The 24,819-nt window shown below is 35.0% G+C and overlaps 2 protein-coding genes across 6 annotated transcripts in view; one reads left to right on the forward strand and one right to left on the reverse strand.

Annotated features, from left to right (window-relative positions):
* Window positions 1-1,843: 1,843 nt before the first annotated feature.
* LOC126744682 (NEDD4 family-interacting protein 1-like) lies at window positions 1,844-13,111 on the reverse strand. Its single transcript, XM_050452193.1, has 6 exons — window positions 12,864-13,111; window positions 3,939-4,142; window positions 3,690-3,827; window positions 3,499-3,619; window positions 3,255-3,440; window positions 1,844-2,473 (listed from the first exon to the last, which is right to left on the reverse strand). Exons 1-6 carry the CDS (start codon window positions 12,927-12,929, stop codon window positions 2,370-2,372), a joined length of 819 nt encoding a protein of 272 aa, XP_050308150.1. The 5' UTR covers window positions 12,930-13,111; the 3' UTR covers window positions 1,844-2,369.
* Window positions 13,112-16,439: 3,328 nt separating this feature from the next.
* Window positions 16,440-24,819, forward strand: part of LOC126744412 (uncharacterized) — a 69,657-nt gene continuing 61,277 nt past the window's right edge. For 2 of the 5 annotated variants that reach the window (XM_050451801.1, XM_050451806.1), the window contains exons 1-2: window positions 16,440-16,770; window positions 18,722-18,830. In XM_050451801.1, coding sequence (XP_050307758.1) covers window positions 18,722-18,830 — 109 coding nt within the window. In that variant the 5' untranslated portion in view covers window positions 16,440-16,770. Of the gene's footprint in view, window positions 16,771-18,721; window positions 18,831-21,965; window positions 22,120-24,819 lie in introns of those variants that run through there. The other 3 variants (XM_050451802.1, XM_050451805.1, XM_050451803.1) reach the window with 2 other exon arrangements.

Below are 24,819 nucleotides of genomic sequence, written 5' to 3' on the forward strand. Positions count from 1 at the left end.
AATATTATTATTATTTACGATGAAGACTAACCTTGGTGGCCCAGGGCTGGTTATGGCAGGGAAAACATTACCGATGAAATCATTTTTACATCTTCTAGGAGTCGAGGTCACCAACAGTGCGTCCTGGCATGACCACGTTGCCGAGGTCGCCAGGGCGACTTCCAAAAAACTCGGAGTTTTGAACTGTATACGCCAGAACAGCTGCTGACTCTTTATAAGGCTTAAATAGGCCCTTCCCTCGAGTATTGCTCGCATGTCTGGAGCTCTGCACCCAAGCATAGTTTAAACCTGCTGGATTCTTTACAGAAGAGAGCTATTCGTCTTATCGACAAACCAGAACTGACAAATGGTCTGGATAGTCTAGAGCACAGGAGAAAGGTGGCTGATCTCTGTTTATTCTACCGTTATTATCACGGTAAGTGCTCCTCTGAGCTGACAGGCCTGATTCCACCCAGGGCTGTTCCGGCAAGAAGGACGCGTCTAGCAGTTGCGGCTCATCAACCAATCGAGTCCACCTGCCTACCCCAAGGATGTCGCTGTATCGGAACTCATTTATCTGGAGAACATCTTCTTTGTGGAACGGGCTTCCACAAAGATCTCAATGGGCTTGGAAAATTAAAAAAAATATATATATATTTTCCCAAAAATAAATACAACATAAGTTTATAAGAACAATGACGTTTATTTCAAGTTGTTAGGGTAAGTATTTGCAAAGTTATAAGGCTGCTAGTCTGGGGTTTTTTATACCTCCCGAGATTCCGTCCCAATTACGCGCTACGTCATAGACGCCGACGCGACGCGACGGTGTATTATAGAGTGCTCGCTAGCCAGCCAGCCACAGCCTACTGCCCAGGGTTATTTTGACAGGGTGGTTTTGTTTGGTGACTTTTAACTTTTATTATTGACGTATTTTGCTTGTTGACTAATTACAATGGAGCAGGGATTTGTTCGTGGTCAGTCAGACAACTTACCCATTATATAAACGTAAATATTTTAAAACTATAAATTCTATTCAAAAATAAATAAAAATAAACTTTTACTTTGACACCCTGTTTTTCAAAAACTAAGCATTTTTCTTAGGAAAATGAGTGGACCTGTAATCACGAACCTGAAACGAGCTGCTTCCACCAAATCTGCAAAAATGTCATCTGGCAATTATTTTTTCTACGAAATTTAAATCAAAACACTGAACATTCCACTTTGAAGTAATATCCAAAAAGTATAGATTTAACCAAAAATTTTAAATATACTCAATACACTCAAAAAGATATACTCAATACACCAAAAATTTAAAATACACTCAAAAAGAGGTAAGCGTGTCACCATAATGCGAGAAAAATTCGGCTCACTTCGTTAACATTGTAAATATAGGCTAATACCGGTCCAACCATTTTCCTTGCCTTATCTAACGCGTTTTTCGACATAGAACATATGTACATATGAACTTATTAAAATACAATTCAATATATATAGCAGGTATGTGTAGCAGACATTTTGAAAAACACAAACAACAGCAAAAACATGCATAATAATATCACAGTCTAACAAGTTGAAATCTATATACTTTGATAATATTACCAAAGCAAAGCAGCGTGCGCGAACGATATGCTAGCGTCGGTCGTCGCGTCCACTAATTGGGCGCCTGTGACGTATCATCCCGGCCGCGCTGGTACAAGGAAAAAATTAAACATGGCATATTTATTCGAACTTTGAAAATTAATTGTGAAGTAACTATAAATGCTAGAGAACTGAAATAAATTGCTAAATTTAAGTTGGAGCCTGCTCTTTTTTACCAAAAAATAATCGAATTGTCGTTTCCAAGCTCATTAAAAAAAAAACACAATATTGTTGAATCTTTTATTTATCACTATAATGACAATATAAATATAATAAAAAATAACAAAAACTATATATAAAAAAATGGAATAAGCATTACAAAAATTGTTTTTTGCAAATATATTTAACTACCAACGTGAATCTTCTTCATTTATTACAAAATTTATAATATTTAAGTGCTTTATTAAGATGGGTTTAAAAAATCCATGAAGCGAATGTCACCGACTTATACACATACCTCCCTTTGCTCTAAAATTGTAAATAATTCAACTGTCTTCATTTTTTTTTGTTTCTACTTGAACATACATTTTCTAATAAAAGCTGCATGGTTATTTTTCAAACGCACACCATCGAAACTAATTAATTATTATTACCACAGAGAAATTTCTTCGATTGGAAACCTTCTGCCAAAGACAATTATACACGATCACATTTTCTACAGAGATTACGACGTCTACAGTCGGTTTGTGTGTCATTTTAAAAGTTACTAACTACCCCACCACGATGTGGTGACACCGACGGACGAATCTCATCTAATAGAAGAACAAAAGTCTCTCCTGATGGCTGGCTGAGAGCATGTGCCAACCACGTTTTATGTTCAAATACTGCAGGATTGCTCGAATGCATATTATAAGCCCTGGAATTAAAAAATATAAATTAAGTGCCAATTTGGCGTTTTAAATATACATGAAGTACCGATGTTAACATGCAACAGAGAGTAGTAGAGAGGAAAGAAATACGACTCGGATAAGTAAATACGTTGATTGGTGTAACACATAAAAGATTCCCAAAGTTGGTTTATGACCCATAACACTTTTTTTCCTTTAAAACCAAAACCAATTTTTGTCTTTTATAATTATCATGTTGACTCACTGGCCGCGTTAACACAAACGGACAAGAGGGTAGGCAACATTTTACACAGCGACCCTCAATACAGTGGTTCAGTATATGGAAAAAGCGGGACAATAATTATTTTTTTGATCATTAAACCTGACTTAGGGATTTGTAGATCTCATCACGACTCACTGTTTCTTTTTTGGGAAAAATCTTCGAATAATTTAAAAACGTAAGAATTTTCAAATATGGACCTCAGGAACTTTAGATTAGAGAAAACTTAGTTTGTTCCTTACAGGCACTCATGGAATAAAAATTTTAATATTGTCACTTTTCCAAGGCAATCTGATAAACCGAACCTAGTCTTTTTAAATATTCACCTTTATTTTTTTTATTATGTAAATGCACAAATAAAATCCTCATTACATGCCAACATTACTATACATTTTACTTCAGTTTTTAGTTGCTTCTTCTCTATTAGCTTAATATACTTTGTCTCTTATTTTAGGTTGGTATCTGTAAGTGGCTTTTGGCCGTTGATACTGTGACTAATAAATAAACAATAGTTGTTCTACAGCACTCACCGAAAGTCATAATGAGCCACCACAACCAGCTGTTGTCCCTCGAAGCCAACTCGGTGGAATGTTGAACGATAAAAGTCCATTTGGCCAACGACAGTCCGAAACCGGACAAAGCTCCGTATCGCGAGGCGATAGTGTGACAGAAGCACATCAGCAGCAAGAACCCGATCCAATTGAAGATAAATGCAACTAGAATTGTAGAAGTTTGTTATTGTGAAGGAAATATGGAGATTTAGTCATAATTTACCGAAAAAAGCGATATAAAACATAAAATCGGTCCCCAAAAGGCTGGTGTCCGCCTCCTCGTGGGCCTCGTTATCGATCGGCAATAAAATCCTTTGATTCGGAGGACTTCGAAACACAGTAGGCTGTAATTAAAGTTATACATCCATATCTCAGGAATGAATTCGTGGAATTTAAACGCATTAAGATACGTACATCGTCAACCACATTAACAATAGAGAGTCCCAACAGTTCGGCCTCCTCCAAATTCTTCTCTCTCTGCACCTCTTCGTAGGTCGGTAATTTGGTGGGTTGGGCAGCCACCTCGTAAGGTGGCGGAGCATTATAATCCGCCTAAATCGAACAGAATAATTTCAAACCTATGCAAAAAAAGACTAGACACTTAATAATTAAATTATCACTAGCAAGTTTCTTAATTTCTTTATGCTGGCATAAGTTCGGTACCTTTGGGGGTGGAATGTCTTCGATCGAAGAGCTGGTGGGCATCGACATGTTCATGATCCTATCGATTTCCGCAACACCAGGACCAGGAGGGGGTGCTGGTACTCTGGGACCTGCGCTTGTCATGGCAGTCGTTTCGGTTCGGTCAATTTCATTGCTGAAATGGACTGCTGTTTCGCCCTCGGGTCTTTGGACTATTGGTGAACTCTTGCAAATAAATGTACTTATTTAATAAAAAAAACTCTACAAAGTATATTATCAAATATATTTATTGTCTAACAGGAATCTAATCCTAATCACTAAGAGAATATATCAAAATATAAAATAATCATATATAAAAAAAATAATTAATAGGTAATCATAAAATATGTTCAAGAAGAAAAAAATATATATACAGGGTGACCACGGTAACTTTGCATCATAGGCAAGTATTTTGAGCATAGGAACTTATATCCGGAAAAGCCCCCATTCGGAGATGGGGCTGTTTTAAGATTGGACCCTTTGCGGCCCAACGTACACGAACAGTTGTTTTTTACTTTTTCAATACCATGTATTTTTTTTGTTAATGACAACGATAAATTTTTGACGAAAACTTCAACCTGACTGACAGGAAAAAAAATCTGTTTCTTGAACGTTTGTATGAGAAAAAGTAGACGATGAACCGGCTAACTTTCCGCGAGCTTGCTGTTGTGCATCTAGTTTATGGAGCTACAGGCAGCAATGCATTGACGGCTCAGCGCTTGTACGCTCAGCGATTTCCACAGCGTGACCAGGTACACCGCAGCGTGTTTGTAAATGTCGACCGCACACTACGGGAATCAGGATCATTTCAAGTAAGTCTTGTTCTTTAAAAGTATTTTTTTATTGCCAAAGTATAAATTTATTGTAAGTCGTTTATACGGGACTGTTAACTAGGTACAGCAGGAGCGAGGACGACTGCGTCTAGCACGTGATGGACTTGAAGATGCTGTAATGGCACGTATTGCCGACAATCCTTAAAAGAGCATTTGTCAGGTTGCAGCCACGGGACGGTAAGGAATATCTTTCACGACAACAATTTACACCCATTTAAATTAAAGAAAGTTCAACATCTCTTTCCTGACGATCCCCCTCGGCGCCTTCACTACTGCCAGTGGTTAAACCAACGCATTGGGGAAAATCCTAATTTCCTGCGGTATGTTTGTTCCACCGACGAAAAGGGCTTTTCTAGAGAAGGTATGTTCAACGCCCACAACAACCACCTCTGGTCGGAAGAGAACTTGCATGCCATGCATGTCCGAGGATATCAAAAAAAGTTTTTTTGTTAATGTTTGGGCTGGCATTGTCCGGGACCACTTGCTTGGTCCATACGTTCTACCCGCCCGCTTGAATGCAGAAAATTATTTGATATTTCTCCAAGGCCAGTTACAGGAATATTTTGAAGATTTGCCCCTACAGATTACACTGCACAACAAATCGAAGGTTATTTTATGTTGACTGAAATATTTTTATTGTTGTTTACTAATTCGAGGCATCTGATTTCGAATCTGTCGTCAGTTTTACTCTAACAGCTCGAGTTGTTTAGATATAACTACGTTCTTCTCATTTATCTTTATTTTTGGTTTTTTATCTATTATAGTCGCGTTTTAGATAAATTATTGTAATTTTCATCATGACTTCGCTAAGAAGAGTCTGCATTAACGATCCGAATTGTTTTTGTTATATTTGGGGTAAATATGTTTTTCAAAAATTTCGATTGAATATGTCAGACTTTGTGAAACGAGCGTATTTAGAGTGTTTTGGTTTTCCTTTGGAAACAGATAACAAGTGCTGGGTGCCCAATATTGTGTTGAAGAATTACGTTTATGGGCCACTAAGAAGAGACTCTCTTTTAAATTCCAATCCCCAATGATTTGGCGTGAACCTTTAAATCATCACGATGACTGCTATTTTTGCGTTGTTAATATAAAAGGAATCAACAAGACGAACCGCTCCAAATGGATTTACCCCACATCAACATCAGCTGTGAGGCTTATAAGGAGCTCAAAAGATACATCTTTACCATTACCATCTACATCTACAGAAAGTTCTGATGAATTAAATGAACTGAGTAGCATGAGCGATGACGAGTTTGTTCCAGAAAATCTCTTTGAACCAAAACCATTCGATCAAAGTGCACTTGATGATTTAATTAGAGACCTTGGACTATCCAAAACTTCGTCTGAATTATTGGCCTCCAGATTAAAAGAGAGAAATCTTTTAACTAAAGAAACTAAAGTTTCTTATTACCGCACTCGAGAAAAAGACTTACTTCCCTTTTTCGCTGAGGAGTATATATATATACTTGTATTTTGTACTAATATTTCTGGTTTAATGACTGCCATGGGCTTGCAGAAATATGAACCAATCGATTGGCGTTTATTTATTGACTCGTCAAAACGGAGTTTGAAGTGTGTACTATTGCACAACGGAAATAAACTAGGCTCCATATCAATACCACATTCAACTAAAGTTAAGGAAGAATACCCCACAATAGCACTGGTCATGAACTAAATCAAATATAACAATCATAAATGGGTGATTTGCGTTGATCTTAAGATGGTGAACTTCCTTTTAGGACAACAAGGAGGCTACACTAAATATCCTTGTTTTATGTGTTTATGGGATAGTAGAGCAAAATCAGAACATTGGTCAAAAAAAGAATGGCCCTCTAGGGAAGCACTACTTCCAGGTAGTCTTAATGTTATAAATGAACCTCTAGTGCCACGAGATCGTATCATATTGCCACCCCTGCACATTAAACTAGGTTTAATGAAGCAATATGTTAAGGCATTAAATAAAGATGGTGAATGTTTCAAATATATTTCAAGGAAATTTCCAAGTCTAAGTTCAGAAAAACTCAAGGCAGGTATACTTGATGGTCCACAAATTCGCAAGTTGGTAAACGATCCTAATTTCACCAGCTCAATGTCAGAAATTGAGAAGAATGCATGGGATTCCTTTGTTTGGGTTATCCAAAATTTCTTAGGTAATAGGAAGGGTGATGATTACATTGCGCACGTCGAAGAGATGTTGTCACACTTCCAGCGACTTGGTTGTAACATGAGCATCAAAGTGCACTTCCTACACAGCCATTTACACCATTTTCCTGAAAATCTCGGTGACATGAGTGAAGAACAGGGTGAACGATTCCACCAAGATCTTCGAACCATGGAGGAACGATTTCAGGGTCGCTGGGATGCACATATGTTGGCCGATTTTTGCTGGAGTATTCAGAGTAGCAGTTCATTCAAAACTAGTAGAAAATCATATAAAAGAAAATTCCTGAGTGTATAGTTCTTGTAATTAAAAATGTTTGTACGTTGAGTGTATTTTTAATTCCCAAAAAATACTCCCTCCTTTTAACTCAAAAACTAGAGCTGATGACACATATAAACTGATGACATTATTTAATATCAGCATTAAAAATAAGCCTAGAATCATAAAAATATTCCATGCAACATACATGCTGTTGGGCGGTGTTATTAATAACATGTGGTTGTCCTGTGCACTGGCCAAGGCCGATCCGGGACTATTTAGATGAAATTTTCCCCAACCGTTGGATAAGACGTGGGGGGTCCCATAGCGTGGCCACCGAGGTCTCCTGATCTTACGCCACCAGATTTCTTTCTATGGGGCACCATGGAACACTGGATTCGGAGGAGGACTTAATTGCGCGGATCGTAATGGTCGCAAAGTTCATTCGAGAGCAGCAGGGTGTTTTCGCTCGAATGCAAACTTCATGGCACCAACGGATCGATAAATGCATCCAGGAGAACGGGCAGCACTTCGAGCATCTGTTGTGTCTGTGCCCCTGTCCATCACTTTGTTTTTGTTTTATTTTCTTCGTTTCCCTCTTAATTTAAAATAGAAACGTATCATCCATTTTTTTCTAAGAGACCAAACGAAAACAAAAACAAAGGTAAGGACACAAAGTCAAGATCTCATCCAATCTATATAATTTCTTAAAAAAGCTTAAAAGCTACACGTGTTTGAGTTGTAATGTGATATGTGTAGGTCTAGGCCTGATGATGCTCCGACAGGAGCGAAACACGTGTAGCTTTTAAGCTTTTTTAAGAAATTATATAGATTGGATGAGACCATGACTTTGTGTCCTTACCTTTGTTTTTGCCTCTTAATTTAAGACAACTTTTACTTTAATAATTTTAGTTTTATGAGTTATCTCCGGTATTTTTTGTGGAGAGCTTTATTGCAATTATTACATCTTTTTGTTTTTCAACTAAAGCGTTTGATTTGTGTCCAATTTTAAAACAGCCTCATCTCCGAATGGGGGCTTTTCGGGACATGGGTTCCTATGCTCAAAATACTTGCCTATGGCGTCCCTACCTACCCTACAATTTTTGCCAAAGTTACCGTGGTCACCCTGTATATAAGAGGCATATTAACTAATAATATTATTTGACAATAATTTTTTTAAATGACAAGAAGACATATTAAAGAGATCGACATCGAGACTCAAATGGACCAAGTTAAACCAAGAGCATGATGCCCTGTATAAAGGATCTTTCTTTGCTAAATTTGTGCTATGTGTTTTTAAGAAAAAAATGTTTTGTCTTCTAGGCACAACAAAGTGTAGAGGTGTTAGCAATTCCGAACAGTTAATACGACCATAACACAATTTGAAAAGAATTAGCAAACCTGCACAGATTAGATTAGATTAGATTAAAATAAGGGTGAAGTTTCACTGCGACCTAAAAGATCTATTGTGTGCCCCTTTCTAATTACTGCTTGATGTTATTCTCAAGTCAAATTACTTCGTACAATCCTATGGCTTTAATAAAGGCTAGTAGTTGTGACGGTTCCAGTAATGAGATATTTCCTTCTGGAATTACATAATTTCCGAGGTGCATGGCACGACTTTCGGCAACTGTTTCGCATGCAGTTACTAGGTGTTCTGGGGTCTCTTCCTCTTCCCCACAGAATCTGCATTCACCTGTCTGTTCTAGTTTTAGTTTCCTGCGGTGTTCTCGAAGGTGACAGTGCCCTGTTAGGAATCCTGTTACAATCCGTAGTTTAGTTTTAGTTAAACTTACTAGAGCTTTAGATTTTTTTGGGTTGAGGGTTCCAAGGAACATCTTGGAGTGTCTCAACCCTGGATGATCATCCCAGAGGCTTTCTCTGAGTTGATCCTCCATTTTTGTAAGCTCATATAGGTAAGTATTCTTTCCTATGCCGCAGAAAGGTTCCGGTCCTACAAATTGAGAACCAGATCCCTTTTTTGCCAGAATATTGGCTTCTTCGTTACCTTGCACGCCTGTATGTCCAGGTACCCACAATATTGTGACTTTATTTCTCTTTCCTACCTCATTACCATTTTGGAACTGATGACATGTGAACTCAGTGCTGCTATGGCTGCTTGACTGTCGGTGAAGATTGCGATGTCCTGCTTGAGGTAGTCTTTGTTCAGGATTAATTGAGCGCATCTTTCTATAGCGTGTATTTCCGCTTGAAAGACACTGGTGTATTTTCCCAGTGGCTCTGAGTATTTGGTGCCAGGCCCAAATACTCCAGCTCCTGTTCCTTTTTCGGTTTTAGAACCATCTGTGTACCATTTGATAGTATTCTGTTTAAGTGAGCGGGCGACAGATCCATTTTCCCAGTCACTTTTGCTGTCGATTTTTGTACTGAAATTCCTAACAAAGTGATATTCCCGAGTTATATCGTCCTTGGGAAGGTCGAACAGGGGAATGGATCTTGTTTGAGATACCCAGGCTCTCTGATCAATGTCCCTACTGTTCGTTCTATCCCTTGCTAATCTGAACATGGCTCTTTTAGCAGCTCCCTCTACTGCCAGGTGAAGAGGTGCCAGGTCAACTATGACCAACCTGCACAAATGGTTTCCTGATGAAAGGAAATCATATTGAGTCTGCTGAGTAACAAGTGCTGATCATCTCCTTGTTCTGGATAAATTTCATTAGTTTTAAAAGGGATATGTTGTGAATAAAACATTGTGAATCCCGGAAAATAAAAGGATTCCTTCTTTCTTATAATGTAAAGCAGTGTGTTAGTTTATAATTTTTTGAGCTGTATTTCTAATTAAAGGTTTTATTAATATGTTGACTTAATATAAGTAATTTTTTATTTCTTCCAGGAACTTGGAAGACCTTCGCCGATTCTGTGCTGACATCAAGCGAAGTGGTTATGACTGAGAGATCAGAACTAAATCAAGTACCGAGGACATCTGTCCTTTAGTTTGCTTTTTTGTATCTATGATCTAAAGAAGACTTTCTTTAGAAAGTCTTTTAAAGGTTCTATTATCAATATACATAATCCAATTTTTCATGACCATAAAGATCAAAATGAGATCGAGAAATAACAACAAAGTACATGACCAATTGGTTGGCCGCACAGATGAAACCATCTTATTCTACCATCTAATTACCTATTGAAAACACTACAATTTGTTGATTGACTCATAGACCCTTAGAAGACACAAATATTATTACATTAAAGCTTTCAAAAAGAACTAAGCCTATTTTTCTAAAAAAAAAACAATAAGAAAACAACAGTTTCATGTTTCTAATCACGGCAATGAGTGAAAAATAGCAACCATTTCGTGTAAGATTATTTAAACAAAACACTTGATTCATAAATTTTAATTAATATTCTTGAAACTTAAAGGTTAGTATATTTGTCTTAGAAACAACATTGAGTGCCAGCAAGTTAGCCTCACACCAACCTCCAAGAATACTCAGAGATCCAAGTCGATAGATGTAGATCCTCCTTTGATGTATTGTTTTACAAGACAGTGGTGTCATCAGCAAACATAATAAATTTGCCAAAGATCTTTAGATTTGGAAGGTCCCAATACAGAACCTTGAGGAGTGAGAATAGATTGAACTTTTGAAGTGTGACACTGCCTGTGACAATTATAAAGTTATCAATCTCAATTAATAGATTTTAAACAATTACTGTGTCCCAGATTTATTGTTCAATGTGAAGCAATATGAACTTTAGATATCTAAACTTACTAACGGACCCAGCAGCCAGGGACTTGTACTTGACAGGGCTGGAGCATTCAATATATTATATACTTCTTTCAAAGTTTTTTTTAATTACAGATTTAATAATTCAGGTATTATTCCAGTCCACTTAAAAATAAAAATAGTGGAGATGTTAATGGTTTTAATGTAAAAGTTCTCGGATCAATATGGGAGGTTCTTGTCACTTCCTGAACTAGAATTATTAATTTATTTATTTACCAATTATCAGTCAAACTTATTCCTTATTTCTTCCAGGCACTTGAAGGCATTTTTAACGTTTCCAGGAAATTGAAAGATCATATTCAACTGCCTGGAAGTAAGTCCTTATTTATTACAGCCATTCAAAGGCAGTTCAACACCTATGCGGATTACATTCCTTTAACTGCCTCGAAGTAGTTTTTAATTTCTTCCAGGCATTTCTCAATTCCTAGTTAATTAACTTTTCCAGGCAATTGTTTGCAATCGGACATGTAACAAGTTTCCAGGAAGCTGAAAGTTCATTGTTCAACTGCTTGGAAGTAATTCCTTATTTATTCCAGGCAGTCAAAGGCATTTCCTCTTACTTCTGGGTGGTCCAATACCCTGTCTGAACTGCCTGGAAGTAGTTTTATATTTCTTCCAAGAACTTGGAACAGACTTCAAGCCTCTGATATTCTGATAGTCAATACTTACAATATACATACTGGCCACCGGGGTATAGAGGGGAACAAAGAAGCCGATCGCCTTGCAAAAAAAGGGACTCAAACACCATACGATGGTCTAGAGCCAAACTGTGGTTTAATGAAGACCCACATCACCGAAGACCTAAACAGGTGGGAAAAAGAACAATTGCTGTCGCACTGGAGAAGAGCACCAGGACTAAGACAGGCAAAAAAGTTTATAACCACTTCTAGAAAAAGAGCTGAACAGCTCCTAGACATGAACAGATCAGACATCAGAACAGCAGTCGGACTCCTAACCGGTCATTGCCCAGTGAAATATCACCTAAAGGCAATAGGTATAACAGAGGACGACCAATGTAGATTCTGCAGCAATGCCACAGAAACAGCAGAACACCTGCTCTGTGAATGCCCGACGCAACTCTGCAAGAGGCTCAAGTACCTGAAAGGGGTACAACCAACACCTCAAGAAGTGGGACAACTCCCTCGCAAAAATATAGCTTTGTACGGCAGAAGTCTAAGACTTTTTGAGACAAACTAAGACAAGTAGAGTTATGCACAAAATATCTCACAGGTAGCAGTGCTGAGCGGCGGATCAGCCGAAACGACTCCCTTCTCAATCTACAATATACATGCTAGACAACCTTGCTAATTTAAATTATTATTTAAAACAATTAATTATTGGTTTACAATTCTTAGTTTAAATTCTCGATTATTTAATATGTCTGTCAAGGCTTGTTTAATATAGTTCAGCTTACTTAGTAATAAATTATAATCAGTTCATTAAATAAGTACCGAGGGCATGTCTCTACAGAGCCTCCAGTTTACCCTCTTATGATTTCTAAGGAGGATTTTTTTCAAATTTCTTTTACTGGTTCTATTGATTAAAATGTGATCGAGAAACACCAACAAAGTACATGACCAATTGGTTAGTAGAGGTCAGAACTATTCTACCGTCTAATTACTTATTGAAGACACTACAATTTGTTGATTGACTCCTAGACCCACAGAGGACATAAATATTATTACATTAAAGCTGTAAAACAGAACCAAGCCTATTTTTCTAAAAAAAACTATTCTATTAGGCCTCTTACAACTGCTAACATCAACAAAACAACAGTTTCACGTTTCTAATCACTGCAATGAGTGAAAAAATTTAATGGCAACCATTTTCCGTAAGATTATTTAAACAAAAGGAACGTCCAACACTCGATTCATAAATTCTAATTAATATTCTTGAAACTTACCAGTTGGCTGTTACTGGTTTCTTTTCCCCTGTCCATTTCTGGGGTATGGGGGGCAGAGCCGCTCATTTCGGTTAAAAAAAACGTAACGCAGAACAGTAAAACCACTATTTACACCATCCTAGTACGGGTAAAATGCATTAATCGCAGGAATCTATTAATAATTTAAACGTGAAAACTTAATAACTAGTCCAGTTTTTAATAATTTTTGCCTGGAATCGATATCAGAGAAAAACAAATGTCAATAGTTTCAATTTGACGTCACGTCGCCCCTGCTGCATACAAGATCAGCGGTGCTGCACGGCACAGGACCGTCTTAAGCAATTTTTTTTTTTAAATAATATACAAGAAAATAAAATTTACTTGTTTATGTTACGAACCACAGATGTAAATAGCTCCGCAGCAGAGCTATTTACATCTGTGTTACGAACGTTCTTTATTAATTAATAAGAAAAAATTGAAGATAAACACTGTATTTATTTTATATTATACTAAACATTCTGTGCTGCAGTGTCAATTATTAAACATAACCTATATTGCAGTATAAGGCTATGAAATATGACCTTAATGTTTGTCTTAGGATAAATACCATATTAATACTCAAACTCACACTCAAAAATGCTTTATTGTCAATATAAACATAGAAGTTGTAGACAAAGCCAATAGACTGTACATTAAAGGAATAAAAACGAGAAACTAATTTAAAATAAAATAAAATTATACTTATAAAACTTTGAAAAATACTTAAATGCTAATCATTGAAAAATTCACCTAAACTATAGTACGCTTTACTAGCAAGAAATATTTTCGTCCTTGTACGTAGGCTTTTTTCAGTCTTAAGTTGTCTTATTTCTAGTAAAAGTTTATTAAACAGCTTTCTACCTCCATATAAGATAGAGCTACGGACAAGTTCAAAATGAGGAAGGGGTAGCCTCAACAAATAATTTTTTAGCGTATTATAGTGGCTTCCTAGGTGGAGTTTCTGTTTATATTTTCTAAAAACTAAGCACACTGTTTCCAAAATAAAAATACAACACAGGGTTAAAATATTATGACTTACAAAAAACGGGCGACATGAGTCACGAGGCGATATCTAATGGCCCTTTTCTGGAGTACAAACACTGAACTAAAAAGTGAAATTGAACATGAACCCCAAAAGCAAAATCGATTTCGAAGGTGCGACTAGATAATCGCGAAGTATGCAGATCTGGCGATGGAGAAAATAAGACTGGCGGCAATAACCCTTAGGGCGTAGCAGCCTGATGAGACTTTTCTACATACATTCACAATATGGTCTTCAAATTTAAGGAACTTCTCTATGGAAAGACCCAAAAATTTACTAAACGGTGGCATGGTGATGGCTTCATTATTTAAACATATATCATTTGTATTACATTTAAAATTAATGATTGATATTTGTTTTGGAAACATTAAATGTCAAAAAATTTGCATCACACCAGTCTTTTATTTTTAACAAATCTGCACGTATATTGGCCTCCATTTGAGAAACATCAGAGTCGTGCCAGAGGATGGTGGTATCATCGGCAAACAATGTAAATTTGCCAGTTACCTGCAGTTGTGGCAGATCATTCACATAAATGAGAAAAAGTAAAGGACCAAGTACTGATCCTTGCGAAACACCCACATTTATATTAAGTTCCTTAGAGATACCACCATTAAATTTGACAGCCTGGACACGATTTGATAAGTAAAAACGGAACCACTTAAGGGCAGTTCCTCTGAAACCATAGAGCTGCAGTTTCATCAGCAGCACTCTGTGACTCACGCAGTCAAATGCCTTGGACAAGTCACAGAATACCGCTGCTGCAACTTCACCAACATTCAGTCGGTTGTACAGGTGCTCTAGAAAGCTAAAGATAGCATCATTTGTGCTCACAGACTCACGAAATCCAAACTGCTGAAGACTCAATAGGCCAAACCTATTTAAAAATGAAACCTTCCTCACCTTAACGAGCCGTTCCACTATCTTGGCTAAAGTAGGCAATAACGCTATAGGTCTAAAGTTAGAAGGACAGTCGCGATCGCCACCCTTGTAAAGAGGAACAATTATTGCTCTTTTTAAGCACTCTGGGAAAACTCCAGACATAAATGAAAAGTTAATTGACTCGGCCAAGACTTGCAAAGCAACAAGAAGTAAAGCAGAAAATATTTTAAGAGAAAGCCCATCCCAACCTGATGAACTCTTATTCTTAATATTAACCATTAAATGTTTAAGCTCTTCTACACTTGTGGGGGCAAAAAAGAAAGATTCGGCTACTACCACATTGCTGAGATAGCTCCTGGGATCTATGTTTTCTGAGAGATTGGCTGCAAGGTTACTAGCAATATCACAGTAGAAGGAATTGAGGACATTGGAATCTAAGGTACTTGAAATAACCAAGACATTATTTTTGCCCCTTAGCTCATTTAAAATCTTCTAAGACTCTTTTGCTCTGTTGGAGGAATTATTTATCCTCCTTTGAAAGTAGGTCCACTTAGCCATTTTGATTGAGTTTCTGTAAATCTTGCGGTATCTGTTATAATAATTTAAAAATGTTGCATTGTTCATAGCGTATTTCCTAATGTAAAAAAGAGAGCGCATATTTTTCCCAGATACTCGTAAACCCGTAGTATACCAAGGTTTTCTATTTCGTTTCTTAATATTGACAACAGGAGAAGCAGTGTTAAAATTGTTTAATACTATTTGATGAAAGTTATGCAGTGGGTTAACCAGTAGTCAATACATTATTCCAACTTAACATATTGCAAAGCAAGGAGAATTGGCGGAAATTAGCTCTAGTATAAAGTCTATCGCGTCCAAACTTATTCTCATTAGCTGCACTATTAAGTTTTACTAATCCCACTATTGCCTCATGGTCAGACAAACCGGCATTGATTGTTGTACACTGATTTTCGTGTTGGTTAAAATTCGTACAGACGCATTGTAACACTTTAAAAAACTCACCCTGTATATGTATATTTCAATCGGTAATTCGTTTGCGAGTTTACGACGAATAGTTACGAGCGTTACATGAACGGTGATTTCTTGCTATTATTTCCTTTAATTTTTATAAATTAATTTTTGTGGTTCAATGTATTAATTATTCTACGTTTAAAGTAAATAAAATTCTAAATTAATTTTCAAGTTCATATTTTCGGGTGAATAATAAGAAATTATGACAGGAAGTGATACAGACTCTGAATATGAAAGTCCGCGTTCCAGGACCATCAACTAAAAAAAACATTGCGTACGAATATTGTGCATAAATATACATATAAATGGAGTTAAAGCGGTTTTAGTCCAGTCCTAGCTCAATAATTTTTTTTTTTTTTCAATTTAATATAAATTTAGATGGGCTAAGGCCGCCCCTGTCGTATAATTCTTATGTTGGACCCGCTGACTCAGCGACCGTACATACAACATGAGAGAGAAAGATAGACATAATCAACCGTGACTATTACGCATTAGTTAAAAAGAGACAAACCAGCTTCGACCAGCTATAAACGAACGTGTTTGTTTTGCTTTATGGGCGGGAGGGGTGAGGGAAGCGGCTTAGTAATGGTGTCAAAACAGTCAACAGTTGACGTTGGTTGCTTCGGGATTCGTATACCAACAGTCGTAAAAAAATAATTAATTCGTGAAAATGAATTCTTTTAATAAAAAAATGGTCTCGAATTTTGTAGTTTATTAAATCGGGCAAAACAAACTCGTTCTGTTAACCGAAGCAAGCGAGCGAACGAACCAGTAAACTACATTACCCAATTTAATTCATACAAAGTAGTTTGTAAAACTTGTTTTGTGGTGTGTGGTGTGTATGTGCCTGTGTGTGCCTCCTGTTCTTTCTCCTTATGATCGAATAATTTATTTATTAGTGCTTCGGCCAGGTAATCTTCATTTAAAAGAATTAAGGTTTGTGTTTCATTCTATTTATTTTATGGGGTAAACAGCTGAGTTAGAACTTGTCTGTGATGCAGGGCACATGTCATGCATAGGTACAGGCTGAATCAGCAAGATCCTACTTGCAGTGGTTTTACTGTATCTTGGTTTAGCTCTTTTATGTGTAAAACACACTTATGTAGTGCCCAAATAATTAATTTGAATTTTCTTTAAGTACTTACTCCTCGGAAAATATACTTGACAACCCCAATAACTCCAGGATTCAATCCGAGGAATATCCTCATGGATGCTCAGATCTTAGGATATCCCAAAAGCACATTTGATGAAACACTCTTTACACTTAAATTGATTTCTATCAATAGTCACACTTTGAAAATAAATAAATCATTGCCACTATGATTGGATCCCGAGGACAGATCTGTTGTTTTAATAGCGATCGTCGAAAACATAAACAGGGCCTTCTCGATGGAACTTGAATTTATTATATGGCATTGTAGATACAAAATTTGTGGTTCTGAAAGTCTGAAAATGTCAATAATGTTTTTATTTATTTACATAACTTGTCCATTAAGTTACAATAATAAAGTAATACAATTGCTAATTAAAAGGATCTGGAAATGGATGACTTTAGACCCAGATTTGTGTACCTATAGGGTTGATTAAAGTTGATAAAACTTGTGACAAGTATAGCTAAGCATCCCACTTTCATACAGAAAAAAAGTACTGAATAATAGGTCTAATTATGGAATGATATATTTATTTCAGCGTACAGATAAAGGATCAATAGTACAATATTTGACAAATCCTAACATCCTTAGAGCTTTAACTTTTTCAATTTCTGAATTAAAATGACCATATCGAACATACATGAGCAAATCGAGACCAATAGATTTTCCTTCAAGGAACCCATATTGTCCTTACATAATTAAATAAAGATACAGTAACAATTTTTTCAAATAATATAAGTGCTAAGGTTACATACTGGACTATAGTTTGTAATATCTTCACAATTTCCAGATTTGTATATTGGAGTTAAATAGCTGATCATCCAAGTTTATAATATTTGATGAAATTCTTGTGAAATTGAATTTGCTAATGCAATATGGTCTCATAAAAGTATTCAGCATAAAATTAAGATTAATCCTTGCAAGATCAGGTAGGTACACTTCTTTCTACTGATGATCACACAAATAGAAGCCAATACTATGATGTTCGTTTTCGTGATAAGGTTCTAAATGGAATAAGGTACTCTGCCTTGCTCTCTTTTCAATCCATGTTCCATCTTACTCAACCAAAATCATTTACTTCTCCATATGTCCCTTTTTGTCGAACAACAAGGCGGCAAGACTTTTCTCCACAAATGAAAATGTCAATCTTTGTGTCAAGAGGTTTTGAAATAACATTAATGATTGATTGTTGGTCATCTTCAGCAATTTTTACAATGAATCATCTTTTAACTGTTTCTATACAATCAACGTTTTCATTGAAGTGAATGATGGCAAGTCATTACTTCCAAACTGATAAATAACCCTATAAAAATGTCTCGTGTTGTCGGGATGCTGCGTGAGTGCCGTCATCCAGAAATCGATGGCGATTGAACTTGACCCGACAATGAAAAAACCCCCCCCATGACCTCTAGAACAATGACTTAATGAATTTCCAGTTGGGGCACGTGTCTGGGACTTTTGAACCTTGAGCAATATTAAAATTTCATCTAGTGTGCCAGGCTGAGAAGAACATTAATTTGCCAGCTTCCTGGATTTGAAGTTGACTGCGTTTACGCGGTCAGGGCAGACCAGATTATAATAATTGATGGAGAAGTGAAATATTTCATAATGTCATTCTTTTACTCAATAAGTCTCTCTCCCTTCGGTAAAATATTAAATGTATTAAAAATAAAATTGAAATGTCTCTCTCGGTGTAAGAATTTAAAGTGACAGAGCTATTTCTTTTCTCTTTTCAGATGTCAACGACTGTTGGGGCGCATTCGGGGGCTGGACCCCTGAGTCTTATGTCGTGTGTACGCGAATCCTCTCCCCTGCAGGACTACGAGCCCGACATCGAGAAGAACGGTAAGGGTTTCCTCTAATTCAAATTTTATGTAAATATATTATTAGTATGTGTTAGACTGAGACGACTATATGTTTCATTAATAGAATTTACGTCAACGGTATTATAATGTGGTTGAAAATAAGAGAAAATTGGTTGCTATCAACATTTTTAGCATTCTTTCAAAGTCAAACTCTTTTGTTCTATTATAGTTAATTTGAAATTGTTTATGTTTAATGTGGGTTTTTATGTTTTTAAATTAAAAAAAAAATAATTAACATGCAATTTTTTATTAATATTGTTAATTTTTTTATTACTTAAGAAATAAAAAAATGACATAAAAAAAATTTGATGATGACGACAGTTGGGATCGAACCGGGGACCAATCGATTATGAAAGCCGTTGACGTTAAGGCAATGGATGTTATGGATTATGATCCTGAGGTCTGAAGTTCGATCCCTGTGGTCGTCAACTTTTTTTTTCTTTTTGTAACGTTTGTGCTTTTAATTTACTATTTTTTAATATTTAGAAAATTTAAAAAAAAATATTTAAGCTATTTTTTTTTAAATATTTGTGCTTTTTATGATTTAAAAATCAAAAACAACTTTTAAGACATCATTTTTTATATTAATTTACTACTTAAAAAACACAAAAGTTAAATAAAAAAAAATTAAAAATTAAAAAAAGTATTTTTGTCACTAAACAGCTAGTTTTAAATTATTTTTGTGCTTTTTATCGTTTAACAATGAAAAACAAATATCAGCATATGATTTTTTTATCATTATTTTTCAGTTTTTTATTATTTAAAAAATAAAAAAGTGTGTACAAAAAAAAGTGATAGTGCCGACAGTTGGGATCGAACCCGCAACCAACGGGCGAATATTAAAATGCAATGACGTTATGGAGTACATTCCTGAGGTCCAAGGTTCGATCCCTGCTGTCGTCAATCCATATGAATTTAATTTTTTTCCTTTAAAAATACTTTTTATTAATTTTTCTTATAAAAAAAATATCTTCCCGCTTCTCTGCATATTCTTGAATTTTCCATGAGTATGAGTCAGACTTCTTACTGCACTGGTCCTACAACATTCATTGTTTAAATTTTAATCTAGCCTGACATGACGGTCAAAATGGTCAATTTTCAATCAAAGAAGCCTGAGAACATATAGTCCTACATTTCTATGCCTCCTTGACAACAAACATTTCCAAGGGGCCCTAGATAAAAAAAGTTGGCTCCATGTTATACCTACATAATTCCTTATAAAGAAAATCCTTGGATTTCGAATATTTAGCAATTTATTAAAAATTCACATAATCCATTGTTTGGGAAAAACAAAAGAATATGGGGAAAATGAGGGCCCTCAATGAGCTTTGAATATTTCATATACGCCCATTAATTCGTCGCCAGAAGGAAGCAAGAAATGCAAAGTTTTAAATACTTAAACGTGTCGTTGCATTATGAGGTTTTGGCTCATTTTAAAAAAAAAACTGTTTCAACACCGAAAAATATTTAAAAGTTTCATTTTTTATAATTATTTTTTCAATAATTAAAAATTAAAAAAGTGACTTAAAAAAAAAGTGATAGTGGCCTCGGTTGGGATCGAACCGGGGACCAACGCATAACGAAATGCGCTAAGACCATCGATTCTGATCCGGAGGGTTCGGGTTCGACCCCTGCGGTCGCCAATTAAAATTTTTTTTTATGTAACTTTTTAATTTTTTTTCACGTATTAAAACATTAATAAAAGCGAAAATATTTTAAATATTTAAAATAAATGTTGATAACTTTATTATAATATAAAATACTCTGGTTTCCGCATATTTTCTCTAGAGAGTTACGTACTGCAATCATCATCGTTCGTTTGTGTATTTATAGAAACTGGAAGCGTGCCAATTGAATTTTACACGAACAAGTGAAGAAGGTATTCAGCCGCTCTTACTTTGTTATCATCCCGATGCAAAATTGCATTTCTGCCTGTTATGTATATTTATCCAAGTGACTACTAAATTTTAATTAAAATGACTGAACCTTCACTCATTGTTCATTAAACAATATCAACTTATTAAGAGAATCTCTCTCTCTGAGTCCAAATAGTAAAACGTGGTCGTGGCACGAATATCAATTAGCCCAGAGGTGTAACGGTACCACTTGGTCAGTTGTGGGCGTATATTTATTTTATTTCGTTTTAGACTTTTTGGTCGTAAAAGTCGTAACACACAAACTGGTTTCATAAAAGTCTTCTAAAGTAAACATAATTAAAGTTTTCATTATATAAAAAATGTTGTTTTTTTAGAAATTTAATTTTTTTAAAAAAAGAAGAAGAATTAAACCGGAAAAATAAAAAAAAAAAGTTTATTGACGGCTATGGGGATCGAACCTTAAACCCCAAGTTTATATATTCTGTAAGGGCATTACGTTATTGGTTGCAGGATCGATCCCAACTGTCGCTATTATCACTTGTTATTTTTTTTTATGTAACTTTTTATTTTTTAATTATTATAACGAATTAAAAATATTAATAAAAATCGAAATTTTGATTGTTAAAAAAAAATTTTACACGATCAAAATTAAAAAAAAAAAAATGAATGTAGTTTCTCTTCGTTATAACGCCATCACCTCGCATCACCATGTCGATGTCTCTCATCCGTAATAACCGTGTAACGGCACTTGCGGTATTTGCATCTCCGTTAATTAAACTTACTTAATTAACACTAAATTTTTATCAAGTAGGACGGTATTTTATTTATTAAAAACATACCGGGTGGATTCAAAAAGTGCGCGCTGCGTACAATCTGAACAATGCATTCGGTTGTTTTTGTTAATAATGAAATTTGTTTTTGACAATTATTACAATCGAGATTTGAATTGAACTCTTATGCAGACGACACACTCATTACGAATTTAATTCTGGCTCGATCTCCTCTCCCGCAATCATTACGAAGGCACTTAAATATAATTTATTATACTTTCCAGATTAAGTGCTCCTTACTAATCCTCCTAATTAATTGATAACTTTGTATACGCCCATACGCATATTTAATTTCCCTTGTACTTTGATGATCGTCGAATCGAAACGTCACTATATATAATTTAATTGCAGCTGATAAGCGGCTTTTTATTATGATTTCGTTTGATCTTTTAATGATAAATCAGTCGATTTTGTGTTGTTTCTATGCGGTCTAGTTTTGGGCGTGTGTGTGTGTGTGTTGGTTTTCATTTGTTCTTCAACTGACCAGTGAATATGGTGGGAATCCATAGGTCGGTCACTTGGTCTCCTGGTCAATCCAGAGTCCATAAGGAGTTGGCCATAAGTGAGATTCTTTTGTTTTTAGTATACATCCTTAACATCCTTATTTATTATTATTATCATCATGACTTCATTTGTTCATAATTATGTGTTATCACCCTTAAAATGTATGATATTTTCCTATTTGATTAAGAACATAAAGTTAACCGGAAACTATTATCGTTAGGAACCAACACAAAGTGAAGAGTGAAGCACTGATTAAATCAATTATTCTCTTTTTGTCTTCGTCTGCTACACGTCGTTATGCCCCGATGAATTGTCCTCTCTCTCTCTCTCTCTCTCTCTCTCGCTCTCTCTCTCTAACAATATTGTACGAGGGGTGATCAATATATACGGTGCAAGATTTGAAAGTCACTGCACAATATTACTTTTGAGAATGTCATTTAAATTATTTAAAACTTCAGAAACAATTTCATCTTGCAGGTCGTTTTATAGGTCATTTTTGTAAACGAAATTTTTCCTCGACTTTTAAATGACCTTGGAAATTAAACTAAGCAAATTCAAATTTTGACAAATAAAGGTCAGAATCACACAAAAAATTTTGATTTTTTTTTAACCTTGCCAAGGTCAAAAAGAAATTTAAACCTCAAATTTGTCGCTTCTTCTCCATGATTGACCTTTAAATGAACTTGACAATTAAACTTCGTAAGTTGAAATTTTGAAACAGGGATTTGCTTTGGCCTCATTGAGGTCACCGAATTTTTTTTGTTATTTTAACGTAAAATTATCCTCACTTTTGACCTCTTTATGAACGGTTTTTTAAACCTTGCCAAGGTCACCAAGAAAAAAAATGTATCGTAAAATATTTGTGAACTTTTCATCTTTAATGACCTTGAAAATTGAACTTGAATTGAAATTTGACCTTCTCAAGGTCACAAATTTTCCGGTAAAAATTTCGTTGTTTTTGAACCCTCGACGTTAAAATTCTTTCACAAGTTCAAATTTTAAAAACGGTCTCTTTTGACCTCGTCAAGGTCACAAAAAAATAATAATTTTTACTGTCTTTGAATATTATTCTTTTAACCTTGCCAAGGTTACAAAAAAAAAAACGAAAGAAACATCTGAAGGTAATATCTTTTCTGTGAATTATTGGGCTTTAAATGACCTTGCAAATGAAACTCCTTAAGTGCATATTTTTTTGTCAAGGTTACGAAAAAACATCTAAACGTTGTTCCCTGGGCCATTGACCTTTAAATAACCTTGAAAACTACCTCTGCAATATCGAATTTTTTCAAAATTTTGTCAAGGTTTTGAGAAAAAAAAATCTTTAAATGACCTTGAAAATGAACCTCTTCAATTCAAGTATTTAAGCGGTCTTTTAACCTCGCCAAGGTCATGTCCTTCAATTATTAAATGACCTTGAAAATTAACGGCCTCAACTTGATATCTATTAACAGTGTTTTTTTTTGACCTTGTCACAACAAATCTTTTAAATAACATTTTGCCCGTTAAATGTTTCGGCCTTTTTGAACCATCGACCTTTAAATGACCTTGATAATTAAGCTCCGTAAGTTACCAAAAAATAATAATTTTTTTTTACTGTTTTGAATATTATTATTTTAACCTTGCCAAGGTTACAAAAAAAAAAAAGAAGAAACATCAACGTAATATTTTTCGCTTTTCTGATTTATTGGGTTTTAAAATGGCCTTGAAAATGAAAAACTCTTTAAGTTCATAATATTTTGAAATTTTTTTGTCATGGTTACGAAAAAACATTTAAACGTTTTTCCCTGGGGTATTGACCTTTAAATAACCTTGAAAATATCTCTGCAATAACGATTTTTTTAAATAAAATTTTTTTAAATTTTGTCAAGGTTCTAAAAAAAATATATTTAATTAACGGTTTAAAAAAAAAATTTTAAGTGACCTTGAAAATTAACCCCCTCAACTTGATATCTATTAACAGTGTTTTTTTTTTTTGACCTTGTCACAACAAATCTTAAATGTTTCGGCCTTTTTAAACCATCGACCTTTAAATGACCTTGACAATTAAGCTTCGTAAGTTAACATTTTGAAAACGGATTTTTTTTCGCGACAAAAAAATTAAATACTATTTAGAACATTTGTTAAAACCTTGCCAAGGTCTCACACAAAAAAAACAAACAATCATTTTAACGTAAATTTTTTCTGAACCCTTGAGATGACCTTGAAAATCACCTTCCTCCTTTCCCTTCTCGTAGGTTCAAGGTTATTTTTTTTTGGACTTTTCCAAGGTCACCAATATATTTAAAACAATTTGTTTAAAAAAATGATCAAATCAACATGAAAATTAACTTAAAGCTAAAATTAATTTTAATTAAACTTTACAATTGAAAAAATAACATACAAGATTTTTATTTTAAATGAGTCTTTATTTTTGCCTCTTGTTGGTCATACGTCTCATAGTTATTAGGCGTCGCCTAGGCAACGCGCCATACACTCCATTCGGCATCGGTAAACGGACCAACGAGGATACAAAAAATTGACTCCATCATGAGAGATTAATTTATTATTATGAATTAAACTGAACTATCTGAAAATAATTTTTTAAGAAAATATAAATTTTTACTTGGCATACGGATCTCATGCGAAAATCATCCTTATACTAAAATGTGTTATGTGAATAAAGTACTTTTTTTCTAATAAATTTCACTTTCTCTCCTAGGATTTCAATTTGCCGAGTTATTTAAGAGGAATTGATGAAAAACGCATCAAGTGAATTTTT

This window comes from Anthonomus grandis, chromosome 14 (assembly GCF_022605725.1).
Source record: "Anthonomus grandis grandis chromosome 14, icAntGran1.3, whole genome shotgun sequence".
Taxonomy (NCBI): domain Eukaryota; kingdom Metazoa; phylum Arthropoda; class Insecta; order Coleoptera; family Curculionidae; genus Anthonomus; species Anthonomus grandis.